The 16871-nt window shown below is 55.7% G+C and overlaps 2 protein-coding genes across 6 annotated transcripts; one reads left to right on the top strand and one right to left on the bottom strand.

Moving 5' to 3' along the window:
- Positions 1 to 45: 45 nt before the first annotated feature.
- VARS2 (valyl-tRNA synthetase 2, mitochondrial) lies at positions 46 to 11219 on the top strand. 5 transcript variants are annotated; one of them, XM_019717372.2, is made up of 30 exons: positions 46 to 174; positions 675 to 902; positions 1059 to 1140; positions 1254 to 1354; positions 1611 to 1732; positions 1839 to 1905; positions 2002 to 2099; positions 2815 to 2896; positions 3056 to 3175; positions 3629 to 3740; positions 4423 to 4511; positions 4988 to 5078; positions 5303 to 5430; positions 5548 to 5651; positions 5824 to 5905; positions 6211 to 6287; positions 6390 to 6465; positions 6716 to 6821; positions 6963 to 7033; positions 7153 to 7278; positions 7468 to 7572; positions 7695 to 7763; positions 7858 to 7936; positions 8036 to 8163; positions 8266 to 8418; positions 9186 to 9392; positions 10060 to 10171; positions 10324 to 10499; positions 10643 to 10771; positions 10872 to 11219. In XM_019717372.2, the coding sequence occupies exons 2-30, from the start codon at positions 702 to 704 to the stop codon at positions 10965 to 10967; spliced, it is 3189 nt and encodes a 1062-aa protein (XP_019572931.2). In that variant the 5' UTR covers positions 46 to 174; positions 675 to 701; the 3' UTR covers positions 10968 to 11219. The 5 variants fall into 5 exon arrangements, with proteins under 5 accessions (XP_019572931.2, XP_074188739.1, XP_019572932.2 ...); XM_074332638.1 differs by having other exon boundaries at positions 3101 to 3175; XM_019717373.2 differs by lacking the exon at positions 7468 to 7572.
- A 3020-nt stretch (positions 11220 to 14239) lies between these two features.
- Positions 14240 to 15106, bottom strand: SFTA2 (surfactant associated 2). The gene is made up of 3 exons (XM_019717355.2): positions 14910 to 15106; positions 14580 to 14668; positions 14240 to 14462 (listed from the first exon to the last, which is right to left on the bottom strand). Exons 1-3 carry the CDS (start codon positions 14968 to 14970, stop codon positions 14376 to 14378), a joined length of 237 nt encoding a protein of 78 aa, XP_019572914.1. The 5' UTR covers positions 14971 to 15106; the 3' UTR covers positions 14240 to 14375.
- Between the last annotated feature and the right edge of the window lie 1765 nt (positions 15107 to 16871).

A 16871-nucleotide genomic window follows, 5' to 3' on the forward strand; every position in this document is an offset into this window, starting at 1 on the left:
CGCGCTGGGACGGGAGGGGTAGGGCCGAGCAGCCCTCGCGCATGCGCCGGGCCGGGCCCGCCTCCCTGCGCCGCGCGGGCGGGTTCCGGGGGCGGGTTGCTGGAGTCCCGTCCGGTGCTGCAGCCGCCGCCGCCGCCGCCGCTGGGCGCCCTGGGATAGCGGAGGGCTCGCCCGGTGAGCGCGCGCGCCAGGGCGGCCTCCGGGGTGCGGGGCTGGGAGGCGCTGGGAACCTGGCCCACGCGGCGGGACGCGTGGGAAGGCCGGGCTGCACGGGTCTGGGGGCAGCGCGGGCGGCGTCTGGGCAGGCCGAGGTCGCAGTGACTGGCGGGACTCTTGCTGGCTCTCGGGTGCGCTGTCGGTCACCTCCCCGAATACCTGAGTCCTTTACCCTCCTGTGTGCCAGCGGTCACTCCCACGTCCCACATTCATAGGTTGAGGGCCAGAAATTAAGTCTTTCCCAGAAGAGCCCTGTTTCTTGCGGCTCCAGGATCCTGTTACTGTGGACACCACGCACTCGAGTCCACGTGGAGGAAAGGTTGTGTGGGAAGGGCTAGATACTTAAAATAACAGACCAGTGCTAGTAGGAGGCCGAGAGTAAGGAATAGGGTGTGACTTCAGGGGACGTGACCCTCCCACACCACCGGATCCTAACGTGCTTTGTCTGTCTGGAACAGATCTTGGCCCCTTTCCAAGCACTCCTGATGCCTCGTTTGCCTCTGGCCTCTTTCCGACAATCACTTTGGGGGCTGAGGTCCTCACGGGGCCTCCCCAAGTCCCATCCCCTTTCTACACAGTCAGAGCCCCATGGTTCCCCCATCTCCCGGAGGAACCGCGAAGCCAAACAGAAGCGCCTGCGGGAGAAGCAGGAGGCGCTGGAGGCTGGATTAGCCCGGAAGAGCAAGGTTAGAGCACAGCTTGTCCTTGGGTCTGAGAAACTTGGTGGGGTGGGGGTCGGGGGGTTGGGGGGCTGGGGGAAGGGCTGGAGGAGAGACTGGCTGGACTCCAGATGCCTGGGGTGTACTGGGAACTGCATTCCTCCTTGTCTCTCCTCCCCATAGTCACCTGCAGAATCCGGTAAGGCCTGGACTCCTAAAGAAATAGTGTTGTATGAAATCCCCACGGAACTTGGTGAAAAGAAAGGTAACTAGGAAACTTGAAGGCCTTTTTGCTCACATTTTCGTTTCCCATTTGGTCTGCTGAAATGCAGTCTGGGAACAAAGTTGAATTAGTGGAGCTCTACTGTGCCTCCACAGATGTCTCCGGGCCACTGCCTCCTGCATACAGCCCCCAATATGTTGAGGCTGCCTGGTACCCTTGGTGGGTACGAGAGGGCTTCTTTAAACCAGAATATCAGGTTAGTACCTGGCAGGGAGGGGTACTGAACAGTCCGTGAAATTGGTGGGTACAACTGAGCCTGAGTCTGGAGTTCACAGCTACATTGGAGAGCTTGTCTCCTGCCCCTGGGGTCTCCAGAACATTCTCTTGGCATGTTTCCCTTTCCCTGTTATTTGCTGGACAGTTCTGCCCTGCAGAACTGCCTTGGGGACACCAGAGGGTACTATTCCCCCAGGTAACATCCAGTCTTCTCTTGCACTTGTGCTCTTTCCTAGACCAGGCTGCCCCAGGCCACAGGGGAGACCTTTTCCATGTGTATCCCCCCTCCTAACGTCACTGGCTCCCTGCATATCGGGCATGCACTGACTGTGGCCATCCAGGATGCTCTCGTGCGCTGGTGAGGGGATGTGGCTGCCTGGGTTCTTGAGGGGAAGGAGAAAGTGGGGGAAGGAGGGAGGGTAAACATGTAAGGTCGGATTCGCGTGAGGGCATTTTTTTCATAGGCACCGGATGCGTGGAGATCAGGTGCTGTGGGTCCCGGGCTCAGATCATGCAGGAATTGCTACCCAAGTATGTCTTTAGCCACTTGTCCTTTTCCTGGGTGAAAGCTTTCTTCGCCCAAAGTGACCTGATTCTTTGTTTATTTACCCCCTAATCTTACTGTAGGCTGTGGTGGAGAAACAACTGTGGAAGGAACGAGGAGTGAGAAGACGTGATCTGAGCCGGGAAGACTTCCTCAGGGAAGTGTGGAAGTGGAAGGAGGAGTGAGTATGACAGGCATGTGAAGGGGCTGAGAGCGCAGGTGTGGGTCCTTGTTTCTTAGTCACTCTTCTAACTTGTAGGCACTCTTCCCGTCCAGCCCTAACTTCCCTAACTTCTGGAGACTTAAGCTCTGGAGCCTCTTAGCATTTGGTGGGGTCGCCAAGCTGTGTGTGTATGTGTGTGTCTATGTGATACATGAGGATGTGTATATTTATGTGTGTATGTGTAGACACACACACACACACACTCTTCCCTCCCCCTCCACTTATCACTTATGTCATGTTCCCATTCTCTCCAACTCACCCCTTCTCACCTTCCATCTACTTGAAATTACCCTCATTTAGGTGTGTTACTACATGCCATCTTCTCTGTACAGTTTCTGTAGATTTCCCATGAATCGGCTGCCTCTTCCTCTGTGACTGTGAACTTTATGCTTTTTTTTCTGAGCGTGTTTTTCCAGGACCCATCAGGTCCTAGTCAAGTAGTTGTTTTCAGTGTAACTGTGGAGGGTGCAGCTCACAGTGGCTGGCCACCCCCTTTATGCTTCCTTTAGTCATAGAAGGTTCCATACTGGGTTCATGAGTCTGTCTCCATTAGCTTCTGGAGGCTAGATCAGTGCCATACTCACTCCAGCCCCAGCCAGCATTGCTGGAGTGTCACTGGCCTGGTACATTGTTGGTGCAGGACACGTTTGCTGACAAAAATCTCTCGGCACAGGAAAGGTGGAGAGATCTGTGAGCAGCTCCGAGCCCTAGGGGCCTCTCTGGACTGGGACCGAGAGCGTTTCACTATGGATGCTGTGAGAGTTCCATGGCTGGTTCTGTGGGTGTCGGGGAGGTGTTAGAGATCTGTGCAGGGAGGCGGGTTGCTGTGTGTGCTGGGGTGGCAGGATGGGAGTGCCTGGGTCCCCAGGGGGGTGAGGGGCTGAGAAGGGATGTGGACACTCAGGCCATTCTAGGGCTCCTCAGTGGCTGTGACTGAAGCATTTGTGCGACTCCACAAGGCAGGGTTATTGTACCGGGGCCGGCAGCTCGTCAACTGGTCATGTGCTTTAAGATCCGCCATCTCGGATATTGAGGTGAGGCAGAGAAAGACAAGCCAGTTGCAAGAGTGGGTTTGTGAGAGACTCTCAGGCGGGTGAAAGCTCAGGGTCTGGAGCCAGCCTGCCTGGATGTAAATCCAGGTCTTGCCACCTACCAGTTGTATGTTCCGGTGGCTATTAGCCTCTGTAAGCCTCAGTTTCCCTAGTCTGTAAATTAGGGCTGATGGGAATGCCTGCGTCCTGGGATGCTGTGAATGAAATGAAAACTCGTGGAAGGTGCTCAGCTCGACACCTATATGTGGTTTGAGTGCTCAGTGAATATTTACTGTAACTGACTGCACAAGAATTAGGCGAGGGCAGAGGCAGGTGGCTCCCGGGTCCTCTGAATGGCTGCAGGGAGGCTGGCGGGCGGACGAGTGGAGGTGGGGGCCCTGGCTGGGAACCTTGCAGGAAGGCTGCTCTCAGACCCTGCTTCTTCCACGCCTGCAGGTGGAGAGCCGGCCCCTGCGTGGCCGCACGGAACTTCGCCTGCCCGGCTGCCCCAGCCCCGTGTCCTTCGGTCTCCTCGTCTCTGTGGCATTCCCTGTGGATGGAGAGCCTGGTGAGGGCAGTCCTGGGAATGGTCGCCCACTCATCTCTGCTTGCCCTGTTTTCTGGAGCCCATGTTGGGCTGATGGGAGCGAGCCCACAGTCTGTTTCCCACATGACCTGGTAGGCGGGGCATAAGGAACCTAGGTCGAGTTTGCGGTTCTGTGGCCATTCTGGACCAGGAGAGTGCCCACAGCCACTGCTCGGTGGGTGCTGGGTGTAATTCTGCAGAAGGCTGCTACCCTTGAAAGAGAAAAGGTTAGTTCTGAAGTGTGGTTTGGACAGTAGGTGTTCTGAGGAGTTCAGAGAAGGGGAAGGCAGATGAGCTGGAACAGTCAGGACATTTTTTTGTAGGAGGGGCTGAGCTAGCCCCAAAGAATGTACAGCGTTTGTGATTAGGGCACCAAGAACCCCCAGTGTCCTCTGGGCACCCAGCAAGGACTCTGGTTGCCTTTATTCATGCCGTACCCGTTTCTCCCATGCCAGCTGTCACGGAATTCCTTAGCCTCAGATACCCTCCTAGGCCTGTGGTCAGCTTCCACGGACACCCCACGCTCCTCTGGACATAGTCCTCATTTGGCCTGCTCAGCCTTGACGGCCCCCACCTCCTTCCTTTTCCAGTTTTCCTGACTTTAACTGTGTCTGGGATGAGGGGTGAGGGTGACTAGCTACACGTGCTTGAATTTTACCTTCAGACGCAGAGGTCGTGGTAGGAACCACGAGGCCAGAGACACTGCCTGGAGACGTGGCTGTGGCCATCCATCCCGACGACGCCCGATTCACAGTAATACCCCGTGCTCCCTGCCCGGCCTTCCTACCCCCAGCTTTTTCATCCCTTCCTGTTAGGTGGCACCTCCTTCTCTCCTGCCTTCACTTCCTTTTCCTAAGACTTCTCTCAGCTCCGATGGCTCTCAGTCTGCTCCCTTCTACTCCAGCTCAGGGGTTGCGAGTACTGCCTGTGGGCTGAGCCCACGCTGCCACCTGTTTTGTCTGTGCCGCCCTGGTGGGCTCAGTCTCACTGCGCCTGTGACCCCTCTCTGCCGCAGTAGCCAGTGGAGTAACTGTATAGCCTACATCTGCCTCTTGGCCACAGAGCCTAAGAGAGTCACACTCCAGCCCCTTAAGAAAATGTTTGCTGACCCCCAGCTCTGGCTCTTTACCTCTGGTTCTCACCCACTTACTCGCAGAGCTCTCACGTCCTGCCCAGACCTTTCTACCCCACACATGTGCCTGTCCCTGACCCCTCTTCCTTCCCTTCAGCATCTACATGGGCGACAACTTCGTCACCCCTTGACAGGGCAGCTTCTCCCCCTCATCACAGACACCACTGTGGAGCCACACGTGGGCACAGGTGAGTGGAGGTCAGAGGAAGGAGAAAGGCAGGCTGCTGGGGATGAGAGCAGGGCGAGAAGCGATGTGGGGGAGGGAAATCTCTTGTAGATTGGGTGGGTGGTGAGGAACGGAAGGGAGGCACAGAGAAGGGAGGGAAGGGAAGCGGGTGTGGGCAACGACAGGACCTTTGGAAAGCAAAAGCCAGGCTCCGGGGTCAATGCTCACTGCAGCTCTGCTCCCCAGGGGCAGTGAAGGTGACTCCGGCTCACAGCCCTGCTGACGCTGAGCTAGGGGCCCGACATGGCTTGCACCCCCTGAGTGTCATCGCGGAGGATGGGACCATGACCTCCCTCTGTGGAGACTGGCTGCAGGTGGGAGTGGCCTCAGTGTTACCCCATCCTTTGGGGGCACCCTCTGCCCTCCTCCCCTCTCCCACTTTCTTATTTCTCTAGAGGCCTTAACCTTTACTGTTGCCATTTTTCCGCCAGGGCCTTCATCGGTTTGTGGCCCGGGAGAGGATTATGTCCGCACTGACGGAGCGGCGTCTGTTCCGGGGCCTCCAGGACCACCCCATGGTGCTCCCCATTTGCAGGTAACCCCGTTTTAACTCCTTAGGACTACCCCCGGAGGGAATGGCATGGGCTGGGCTCTGTCCCCTTCTGCTAGAATATGGGCTCTGTCAGTTTCATTTGCTGCTGTGTCCCGTGTCCCTGGGAGAGAGGCACGAGGCTGGAGGGGCAGTGGACTCACCGCCTCCCTTTCAGCCGTTCCGGGGACGTGGTAGAATACCTACTGAAGAGCCAGTGGTTTGTCCGCTGCCGGGAGATGGGGGACCGAGCTGCCCAGGTGAGGCTGCCCTGCAAGGAGCGACTGGGGCCTGGGCACGGGGTTCCCCCTGAGAACTGGATTGAAGAAACAGGCAGGCTGGAGGCCCTCCTGCTCAACAGACCTGTCTAGCTGTGACAGTGGGGGACAGTGGTGGGGAAGGTGGCCCAGAAAGGGCTGGCTTATGTCCTCCCTCAGGTCCCGAATCTTCTCAGGAGGTTTGGGAGGTCCTTCCTGAACTTAAGAATCACCTCAGTGGCCACTGGTCCCCTCAGGGAGGGGTGTGGGTGCAGGAAGGAAGCACTCTAAAGGCCCTCTCCCTCCAGGCTGTGGAGTCGGGGGCCCTGGAGCTCAGCCCATCCTTCCACCAGAAGAACTGGCAGCACTGGTTTTCCCACATTGGGTAAGGGTGTGTGTGTGTGTGGGGGGGGCGCTCTGATGGAGGTGAGGGGACCCACTGGTCATGCTGAGAAGTCACTCGTTCATGTTCTTGCATTCTCGGCAGGGACTGGTGTGTCTCCCGGCAGCTGTGGTGGGGCCATCGGATCCCAGCCTACCTGGTTGTAGAGGAGCCTGTGAAGGTAGGAGGAAGCACACGAGAGGGCCGGCGAGGACAGGGCCTTAAGCACCGCAGTCAGAGGGCCTTCAGTGCCCGCTCAGTCCCCTGCTTTTCCTGTGCTCCGGGCCTGAATCCTGTAACCTACTGTGTGATGGCTCTGGGCCGGCCTGGCGTTCTCCATCTCACCTCCAGAGGGCCCCTCCGTCAGACTCGGAGGTTTCCCACCTGCCAGGTGTTCTTCCTCACGCCCCCAACCCTTACTTGTGCTACAGGCTGACAGGGAGGACTGTTGGGTGGTCGGGCGGACAGAGGCTGAGGCCAGAGAAGTAGCTGCAGCACTGACGGGGAGAGCGGGGGCGGAGCTGACCCTGCAGAGGGGTGAGTGCCTGGGCTGGGAGGGCCCTGGGTCTTGGAGACGCAGGTGGGGGTGGGGGTGGGCCCGGGAGGACGGTGGGCAGCAGTGGGCTGAGCTCCTTGGAGCTGAGCTTCCAGTTGTCCATTTCCTATCCCGTTTCCCAGACCCTGATGTCCTGGACACGTGGTTCTCTTCAGCTCTTTTCCCCTTTTCTTCCCTGGGTTGGCCCCAAGAGGTGAGGCGGGCTGAGTGGAAGAGAGTGAAGGTGGGGGTGGCGAGGGAGATGCTTGGGCCCCTGACAGTCTTGAGGAGATGGAGCCCAGGGCCTCTTATTGCTTGTCTTTTTCTTCCTAGACCCCAGATTTCACTCGTTTCTACCCCCTGTCCCTTTTGGAAACGGGCAGTGACCTCCTGCTGTTCTGGGTGGGCCGCATGGTCATGCTGGGGACCCAGCTCACAGGGCAGCTCCCCTTCCGCCAGGTAACAGCCCATCAGTGCCCCGTCCCGCTCTGCAACCGCCAGGTTTTCCAGCCCGACATGTTTTCCATGTGCTCGATCCCTGTTTCCTGATTCACTTCCCACCCTCACCCCTAAAGCACCAGAGATCCCAAAGGGTCCTCCAGAGACAGGCTCTCCGAGCACCCCCTGCCGGCCCCTCCATGCCCCCAGGTACTTCTCCACTCCATGGTTCGGGACAGGCAGGGCCGGAAGATGAGCAAGTCCCTGGGGAACGTGCTGGACCCACGGGATATCATCGCTGGGGTGGGGCTGCAGGTCAGGATACGGAGCTGGTGCAGGGGGGGTTTCAGGGGAGAGGAAGGGAGCCCTCGGTGGGGGACAGAGGGCAGCACACTGGGGGGGCTCAGACTGAGGCCAGTGCACACTGACCCATCCAGGTGCTGCAGGAAAAGCTGAGGGAAGGGAACTTGGACCCCGAAGAGCTGGCGATCGCAGCTGCAACGCAGGTGGGTCCCGTGTCTGCCCATCTGGCCTCGCTCACGGCCACTGGCCCTGCAGCCTCAGTGGCACCTGCCACCCATCCTCTCCCTCTGGTTGCAGAGAAAGGACTTTCCTCATGGGATCCCCGAATGTGGGACCGATGCCCTGAGATTCACCCTGTGCTCCCATGGGGCCCTGGGTAAGCCCAGGGGAGGGCGTGTGGGGTGCAGAGGGGCGGGTGGGGCTGAGCCCTCCCTGTGCCCCTGCCGTCTACTTGCACACTCTCTCTTTGTCCCAGGGGGTGACTTACACCTGTCTGTCTCTGAGGTCTTGAGCTCCCGCCATTTCTGCAACAAGATCTGGAATGCCCTGCGCTTCATTCTCAGTGTCCTGGGCCCGGGGTTTGTGCCCCAGTCCTCAGAGGAGGTCAGAGAGGAGAGGTGCTTGGGTGGGGGCAGTGGGTAGCAGGGAGGACAGGCAGAGGAGTGGGAGTAGAGCCGTCCCCACCCTGCAGCCCCTTGCCCGCAGCTGTCCCCCTCGTCCCCCATGGATGCCTGGGTGCTGAGCCGCCTGGCCCGCACTGCCCACGAGTGTGAGCGAGGATTCCTTACCCGAGAGCTCCCGCTTGTTGCCCATGCTCTGCACCACTTCTGGCTCCACAGCTTGTGTGATGTATACTTGGTGAGTATGGCGGTGCCCTCCTCGTCCCCCGAGATCGGGCTCCCCGACACAGAGCTCTGAACTAGGTTCCCGATATCTCCCTCAGTGAGAGCACAGAAAGATGGCTGAGCCAGGGGAATCCCAGTTCCCCTCCTCCCTGGGACTGGCCTAGTCACTGCTCCCTACCTGTCACCTGGGGAGAGAGGAGGAGGTAGGGAGACTTCTAGAAAACAGAGTCTGACAAAGCAGTGTCAGGAGGCAGGTGAAGTTTCTTTCTCAGTGTGCTCGCTGAGTTTGGACCCTGTGCAGGCTGGGAGCTGTGAGCGATGGGAGGAAGTGTGGAGGTCTGTAGGCCAGGGGTTCTCACACTTGATCCTGTGGGAGAGTCTTGGGATGGAGAGCTGCTTAAGCACCAGTGCCGGGCCCCAGCCCACACCCCCAGAGCGCTCATTCACCAGGTGAGTTTTCATTTCTCGTCTCAGGTCATGCTGCTGGCTCAGGGCTGCTGCTCTAGATCACTGTTTCTCAACCTTTTTAAAAACATGTCTTTTTGATAAGCAGAAAACTCAATGTTTTTCTTCATAAACTATACAACCTTCCTGATAATTTTATTCCACACCCATTTCTGAGAATCCCTGCCCTAGATTTCCCCTTTTCATGGGACAGCCAATGGCATCCAAGATGGTGTGCAAACCCACAGCATTCCCGACTAGTAGGGCAGCAGGTGTGTGGAAGAAGGCCATGGCCATGGCCGTGACCCTGACCCTGACCCGCGGGCCTTTCCCTAGGAGGCCGTGAAGCCTGTGCTGTCGCACGCGCCCCGCCCGCCGGGGCCGCCTCAGGTCCTGTTGTCCTGCGCTGACGTCGGCCTCCGCCTCCTCGCCCCGCTGATGCCCTTCCTGGCTGAAGAGCTCTGGCAGAGGCTGCCCCCCAGGCCTGGAGGCCCCCCTGCCCCCAGCATCTCTGTCGCCCCCTACCCCAGTGCCCGCAGCTTGGTGAGCCCTGTCTCTGGGAGTGGGACCACTGCTGAGGGGTTGGGGAGCAGTCTTCTAAAGAGGGGTGCTGCCGTGGGGTCATTGATAGCAGTGGTTTGTACTTGACTGCAGAGTCTCTGGAAGGTTGTTTCTGCAGCGCTGTCTTGGGGCAGTATTAGCACAGGGGACAAGAGCAGGACTCTGGCGCTGGGCTTGCCAGCTGTGTGGCCATGCCTCAGTTTCCCCGTCTTTAAACCAGGGATAGTAATAGTCCATGTCGTGGGTGTGATGAGGATTAGATGTTAGTGATGGGCTATCCCAGGAGTCTCAGTGCAGTTTTAAGCTTTAATAACTAGAGAAGGATAACTACAGCAAACTTACCCAAAAGATAATTTTAAAGCTTAACTAAACTTCTTTTATACTTACTTGGTTTTGTGAGTTTTGAAGAATACATTTTAAGTTTTATTTTTGATTGTTTGCCGTCTTCAGTCAGGCTGACCAAACAGACATCAACCACTGACCATCTAAGAACCTCTTAGATGACTCCCCAGTTTGTGTCGTGTTCCATCCTTGAGGTGGTGAATTTTGCATGTGGTGGCGAGGACAGGTCCCACTGCCCTGAGGAGATGGGGTGGGTGGGTGGAGAGGAGAGTCAGGAGAGCTGACACGAGTCTCCCGGGAGCTGCAGGCGCACTGGTACCGGCCCGAGCTGGAGCGGCGCTTCTCCAGGGTCCAGGAGGCCGCGCAGGTGCTGAGGGCTCTGCGAGCCACGTACCAGATCACCAAGGTCCGGCCCCGAGGTGAGGCCCGTCCTGAGCTCCTGAATCCCCGCAGAAAGAAGGGACTGGCTGGGCAGAGGGGAGAGCCTGAGGGCAGAGCCCAGAGGCAGGAAGTGCAGGGCAGGAAGGGTGGCCGCATCTCAGGCCTTGACCTTGAGATCTTTCTCCCACAGTGCTGCTGCAGTGCTCAGAGCCTGGAGAACGGGGCCTCTTTGAGGACTTCTTGGAGCCCCTGGGCACCCTGGGCCACTGTGGGGCTGTGGGGCTCTTACCCCCAGGTGCAGCGGCTCCCTCTGGCTGGGCCCAGGCCCCACTGGGGGACACCATTCAGGTCTACATGGAGCTGCAGGTGCCCAGGGGAGGTGGGAGGAGGGGACAGAAAGGATGTTGGGAGGGGGCCGGGGGGGTTAGTTCTATAAAAATGAGGATGGGTCTTAGCGTGGGGAGGAGGGAGGTGCTGGGCGGGCTGCTGATGTCTCCCTTCTCCCGCAGGGACTGGTGCACCCCCAGACCCATCTACCTCTGCTAGCTGCCCGAAGACACAAGTTGCAGAGGCAGCTTGACAACCTTATAGCCCGGACCTCATCAGTGGGAGAGGCGGAGACTCGGAGGCAGCAGAGGGTGAGGCTGGGAGGGCCACCCAGGAAGCCCACCTCCGGGAGGGAATGTGGACAGGGGGTGGACTTCATACTGGATCCTGTGTGCTTCTCTCCTCGTCCAGATTTCTTCCCTCCAGCTGGAATTGTCGAAACTGGACAAGGCGGCCTCTCACCTCCGACAGCTGGTAGACACGTCTCCCGGCCCCAGGGAACCCTGAGCTCTCACCATCCTTGGAGGATTTCCTCCCTCCCAGACCTGCTTTTGAGGACAAACTGATCGGGCAGCTGTCGGCGTGGTGGGGCCTCAGAGACTATGTGGTCCACGTCCCTCATTCTGTAAATGAGGAAACAGACTGCTTTGGTCAGAGTGGCTGTGGGTCACTCACATTTCTACCCCAGCTTCCCTCATGTGCAGTCCCACCTGGAACTTTAGGAATGAAGAAATTTACATAAGCTTTTAAAATTTCAAACATGTCTGCCTGTGATTCTTTTATCCCTCTTTCCCTTATTGGTGACTTTCTTTTCCTTCTGTTGTTCCCTGAGACTCTGATCTGGGAAAGGCGGATGGTGGCCTCTTAGCCTTGAGCTTGGGTCGCAGGGGGAGAGTGGATGCTGGGTGGTGCCAGCCTTGTGGGAGGAAAGAGGAGCTTTCTAGCTGAGCCTGGCGTAGTGACCAGGGTTCCACCTCCTTCCCGGACTTACTGACAATGCTCCGATGTTTGCAGCCCTCCCTTCTCTGCTTCTTACCAATTGGAAGTTTCTGTGCTCCTTGGCCCTGTACCCAGGGGTGCTGAAAGGAGCAGGGACTTCCTCCACGCCTGAGGTGCTGCAGGGTGTGCTGGGGTTGAGTGCCCCTCCCCACTTCTGTGTACCTGAGACCAAAGTGCCAGGGACACATTGCCCAGCCCCTGACAGAGGTACACACAAGTGCAGACGCCCACCTGTCCACCCCAAACACCTTGTCTCATCTCGGTGGAATTCATGGGCCTGGCCCCTCCACGCCCAAATTCCATTCTGTCCAGCAGCTCTCAGTAGCTATTTATGGCAGAACTGTCACAGGCGGGGCCTCCCTGATGCCACTTAATCCTCCCAAGAACCACGGAGGTGGGTGTTCTCTCCATTTTAGAGATGAAGGAGTGTGCTCAGGGAATAAAAGTAGTTTGCCCAAAGTATCAACTGAGATTCAACTCAGTAAACTTCGTGCAGGTACTTTCTGGCTGCTGAAACCAAGCTTCAGATTAGACAAGTGGCTGTCTGGGAGCCGTGTTCCAGGTAGAGGGAAGAGCCAGAGCAAAACCAAGACGGAAGCACTCCTGGAGTGTTCAAAGAGTAGCAAGGAGGCAGGGAAATAAGATGAAAAGGGCTGTGGGCCCCATTATGGCAGAGCCCTGCACTGCTTCTGCCCAGCAAAAGAAATGTCCATGTCATCTAAGCTGTCATATCTGAAGGGGAGAGGAGTGGGACGTGAAGTCAGGCATGAGCAGTGGGGGGGGGGGGAGGCTCAAGGTGGGGGTGGTTGTCTGGGGCTGTGCTGTCTAAAATGGTAACCATTTGACTAAAGTAATTAAAGTGAAACATTTAGTTGCTCACACTGGGCACGTTTCAAGTGTTTGATAGCCACATGTGGCTAGTGGCTACCATATTGCTCAGCATAGGTTCTAAAACATTTCCATCATGGAAGGTTCTATTGGAAAGTGCTGGTCTAGGACCTTGTAGGCTGTTGTAAGGACTTTGTTTTTTTTTCTTCTGAAATAGCAGCTCATTTCCTTTGAAGGTTATTACCAGAAAGCTGCATATTTTCTTATACTTACATTCTGTTGGACAGAACCTAATTTCATGGCCATGCCTACCTGCAAGGGAGGCTGAGAAATGGAATGAGTCAGATGCTCAGTCAAAATTTACATGACTGTCCGAGAGGAGGAGAATGTTTATTAGGGGACAGTTAGCAATCTCTGCCACCTCCAGGTCTAATGAACCCAAAGCATTCCTTGCTCGGCTCTGTCTTGAGTCTGGAAAGAGAATTCTTTGAGGAAATCTGGAAATCACAGCCTAGTAATCCCAGGTCCTGAGATTTAGGACCCAGGCTCAGGAGCCGGTATCTGTCTGCTCCTCCAGGCTTTTGAAGATCCAGACATCAAGTCCCTCAACTTGTTTGGGGCCTACACACTTGACCCATGGGTGTCACCTGCCCACTGGTGCAGGCTAGGGGCAAGTCATGAAATACTGGGCCAGTTGGGGCCCTCAGTTACCTCTCCTCTGGGCTGTCCCAGGATAATTATGAAGGACACTGGAGGAATTTTGTGAGTTTTCATTTTTGCTCTCCCACTTGTGCTTCCCCTCATCTTCAGGGATGCTCCATAGGAACTGTTGCCTTCACCTCCCTCCAAAGGAGTCAGGCTCTAATTTCATATGGTGGTGGTGGCGGCTGGGTGGGGAGTATGGTAGGCAGGGGCGGGCACTGTGGAGAACAGGAATCACTCATATCAATACCCCCAAGTGGTCAAGTCTTGGCTGCATGTTTGCATTTTGAGATAGCTGGTAAGAAGTCAAGATAACCTTGAGTGGGAAGTCAGATGAGTGCCTGCCTCAAGAAAATCAGGAGAAAGAGGACCCTGGGTCCTGAAGGGACTTAAATGTTGGGACTGGGTTTCCACTCTGATAATCCCTACTGTTTGAGCCCACTTATCTCACAAGCACAGTGGCACCTGTCTTAGGTAGTTTGTGTAATCCTCACAACAATTGTATGAGGCAGTTACTCTCGCTATAACCATTCTGCAGGTGGAGAGGATAAGAAACTCACCTAGGACTCAAGTGTGGGCTTGTGTGACTACATGTCATCATGGTTAGACAGTACAAACTCCGCTAGCACCCATCGTCTCTCCCCCACCTCTTACACCAGCTGGCCATTCTTTCCCAAACTGAACCTCTCATCTCTCACCTGAGCTGCCTCCCACCCCACATCCTACCCTGACTGACCTGTGTGGATCCTTGAGTCAGAGGCCCATACCCTGGGGGTGTTCTGTCCACATCCCTGTCTGGATTCTGAGCTCCCAGCCCCAAAACTTAAGCAATGGGAGAGGAAATTAAAATCTTGCTTAAGCCAAGACTTTTACCTGGTATCCAAACTCTGCACTGCTAATGGACCTCAGGTGAGTGGCCTACCCTTTCTAAGCTTTGCTCATCTGTAAAATTGGATAATGACACCTATTGTGCTACGTTTAAGATTGCTGCAAGCATTGACATGGGAAAGCGTCACGCCTGGAACAAAGTAGGAATTCAATACATGTTTCTTTCTCTTATTCCCAGGTGTTTTGAAGTATAAGCTCCACCCATGTGTATGTCTGTGGTGTGTGTGTCCCCAGACAGTTAATTCCCCAGATTCCTTCTAGCCCTTGACACTGGCACTGAGGGAGAAAGCGTGCAGAGGCAGAGGCTTGGGCATCTGATTCCTTTTTCCTACCAGCCCTTTGCTCATGAACCCACAAAGTCATTGAATTCAACATATTTACTGACACTCAGCAGGGTGTCTTCCTGTTGGAAGATGGGGCCAGGGCATCGCCATTGGACCCTGGGGGACAAATGCCCCAGCAGGCTCACCCCTCCCCCACTTGCAGGCTTGATTGCTCTCAGACTTTGCAGATGACGTGCTGTGGGGATCCTGCCTGATGGAGGGTGACGTTGGTCCCTGACGGGAGATGGAGGAGGAGGCAGAGCTAGGGAAGAGAAGGGGTTAGAGGGGGAAACAGTCTGGCGCCAGCAGAGACACAAACCAACTCAGAAATAAACTCGGGGTTCACACAGCCCTATCCTTTCTCCTCCCAAAGAACTACCTTCTGGAGCAATTCCAGGAAGCTGGAATCATAGGAGGAATTTGCCAGAAAGGAATCCTTCAGCTGCAGTTGCAAAATCATTCCTGGCCCTAAGGATGCAAAAGTACCGTTTAGGACCCAGCCAGACTCCCTGAGATGTGCAACCCCCTCCTGCCCGCCCTCACCCCAGTCCTCTTCCCTAACAATGGCCTCTCAGGCCCTCTCCAGGCAGGCGTTCAGCCTGAACCCTGGCTGACTGAAACGGAGGACTGGGGAGCCTCCGTTTCTCTCGCTCCCCTCCTTGGCTTCTTGTTGCGGTGAGGACCCTGTCTCCAGGCCCCTAGCCCTTACCTGTTCCATGTGAGCTGCCAAGGATGGTCAGGAGGAGGAAGAGGGGCAGCCTGGTCCTCATTGTGACCACCTCACTTCTCGGATGGACAGAAGAGATGTCTGAACCCCCGTCTGCCTTTCCACAGCTACTCAGTCCTTAGCACAGGTATTTGGGGGAGCTGGGAGGGGGAAGCTGGGTAACTGGATTTTCCAGTTCTCCCAATCTGTCTTCAAGGACTTAGGAGAGGGCCATTCACCGGGCTGTTGGGAAAAATAGTGGGTGGGCCCCTTTCCTCAATCCTGTGCCCCCTGGGTGCCTGGTCCTGCAGAGAGGGAAGTTGAAGAGATGTCCTTCCTGCAAGTGTCTGGGCCCCACCAAAGCCTGGGCCTCTCATTGCTCTTTAGGGATTAATTATTAACTGCAATTAATTCCCATCATTCATGCCACCAAAGGGCTTAGGAATGTGGGTCCAAAAGGGAGGGGTAGATTAAGCCAAGTTTCTTCCCAAACCCAGGTATCCTGCTCCCCCAGCCACAGTGGCTTTCTAGGTGAGAAATCTGGGTAATGGGGAACTTTCATCTTGGAATGTTCCATTTTAGTTGCTCTAAAACATCCCAGATACTCAGATAGAGACATGGGTTTCATCAAATCTCCCCACCCCCACCCCACTATCGCATCCTGTGCCACGAGGTTTGTGGGGAGTGAGGAAGGTGGTGCAGGGTTAAGAAATACAGTAGATGAGAGTAGAGTGCAAGCAGGGCCAAGCGACTCCAGCCTCAAGGACTGAGCCCCCGAATCGGGCCAATGCATAGCTTTTATTACATAGGTGGGAAAGTAAAGGAGATAAAGCTTGTCAATCTCAAGCTCTGTGAATCCCGTACATCATAATAGGAAACTGATTCAAGCCAATCACCCTTGCCTGCAGGCAGCTGAACCATAAGTCTCAGGATGTATGTACTTCTCCACGGGACAAAACCTTTATGCATATGATTAGATGGAGAGCACATCATTGAATCTCTTCCCCTGCAGGTTGTGGGAAGGAATGCAGCCACAGAGGCAGAGGCTCTCCTTAGCCTGAGGAAGGTGGGGGGCTGTGCCCACCTCTATGAACCCCGTGGGTTCTCCTGTTGGCCCCCACGCAGCTCCGCCTGGCTTGAGTTGTCCCCGCCTCTGTGGGGAATCTTACTCGTCATTGGCTGACCAGCCATCTTTTTGGGGCCAAACAGGGCGACATAAAGTGCAAGCACAAAGGTGAAGCAAAGTCCCTGAAAGGATCCGTCTCACAGACTCTCCTTGCTTTGGGGGCAGGTACAAGGGGACAGACAGATTGCTGCGTGGCAACACCCCACCTTGTGCACTCAGGCCAAAGGGATACGATACCCTCATCCTCCCAACCACAGACACTCAGAGTGCTAAACACAGGAGAGTTGTGTAGAGGGAGTTTGGAACCCATCTCGTTTACCACTTTCTTTTAAAACTAGAAAGGGAAATGACTTGCTAAGATCATACAAGTCAGTAGCAGAGATCAGAACTCATCCCTCATTATGCCAAAGATAGGGACAAACTCAACAGATTGACACATGAGTCATATAAGCCCCTGGAACACACAAAGGCACAGGCCCTGTCTGCCTCATTAGGTATCATCTCTTCCCTGTCCTGAAAACTAGAGGCCCAAGTCCAGTAGGATGGAGGCAGTGAGACGGAGGGAGACACTGTCTACGAGGTCAGACAATTAAGTTTGCGAACTTATCCTAGAAAAAGTGCTACATACCTCATTGCTGAATATCACTACGGTCACCTTCGAAGCGCTCCCCTTGGGAAGCTATGCACCAACCCCAGCGCCTAGTCCACCCTTCAAAGCAATTTTGGAACTCTTTCTCTGGAATGGCCATCAGAGCTGTGGTCGTATTACCCTTGATGTCCTGAATGTCATCAAAATGTCTTCCTTTCAATATTTCCTTTACCTTTGGGTAAAGAAAGAA

This window comes from Rhinolophus sinicus, linkage group LG05 (genome assembly GCF_036562045.2).
Source record: "Rhinolophus sinicus isolate RSC01 linkage group LG05, ASM3656204v1, whole genome shotgun sequence".
In the NCBI taxonomy this organism is placed as follows: Eukaryota; Metazoa; Chordata; class Mammalia; order Chiroptera; family Rhinolophidae; genus Rhinolophus; species Rhinolophus sinicus.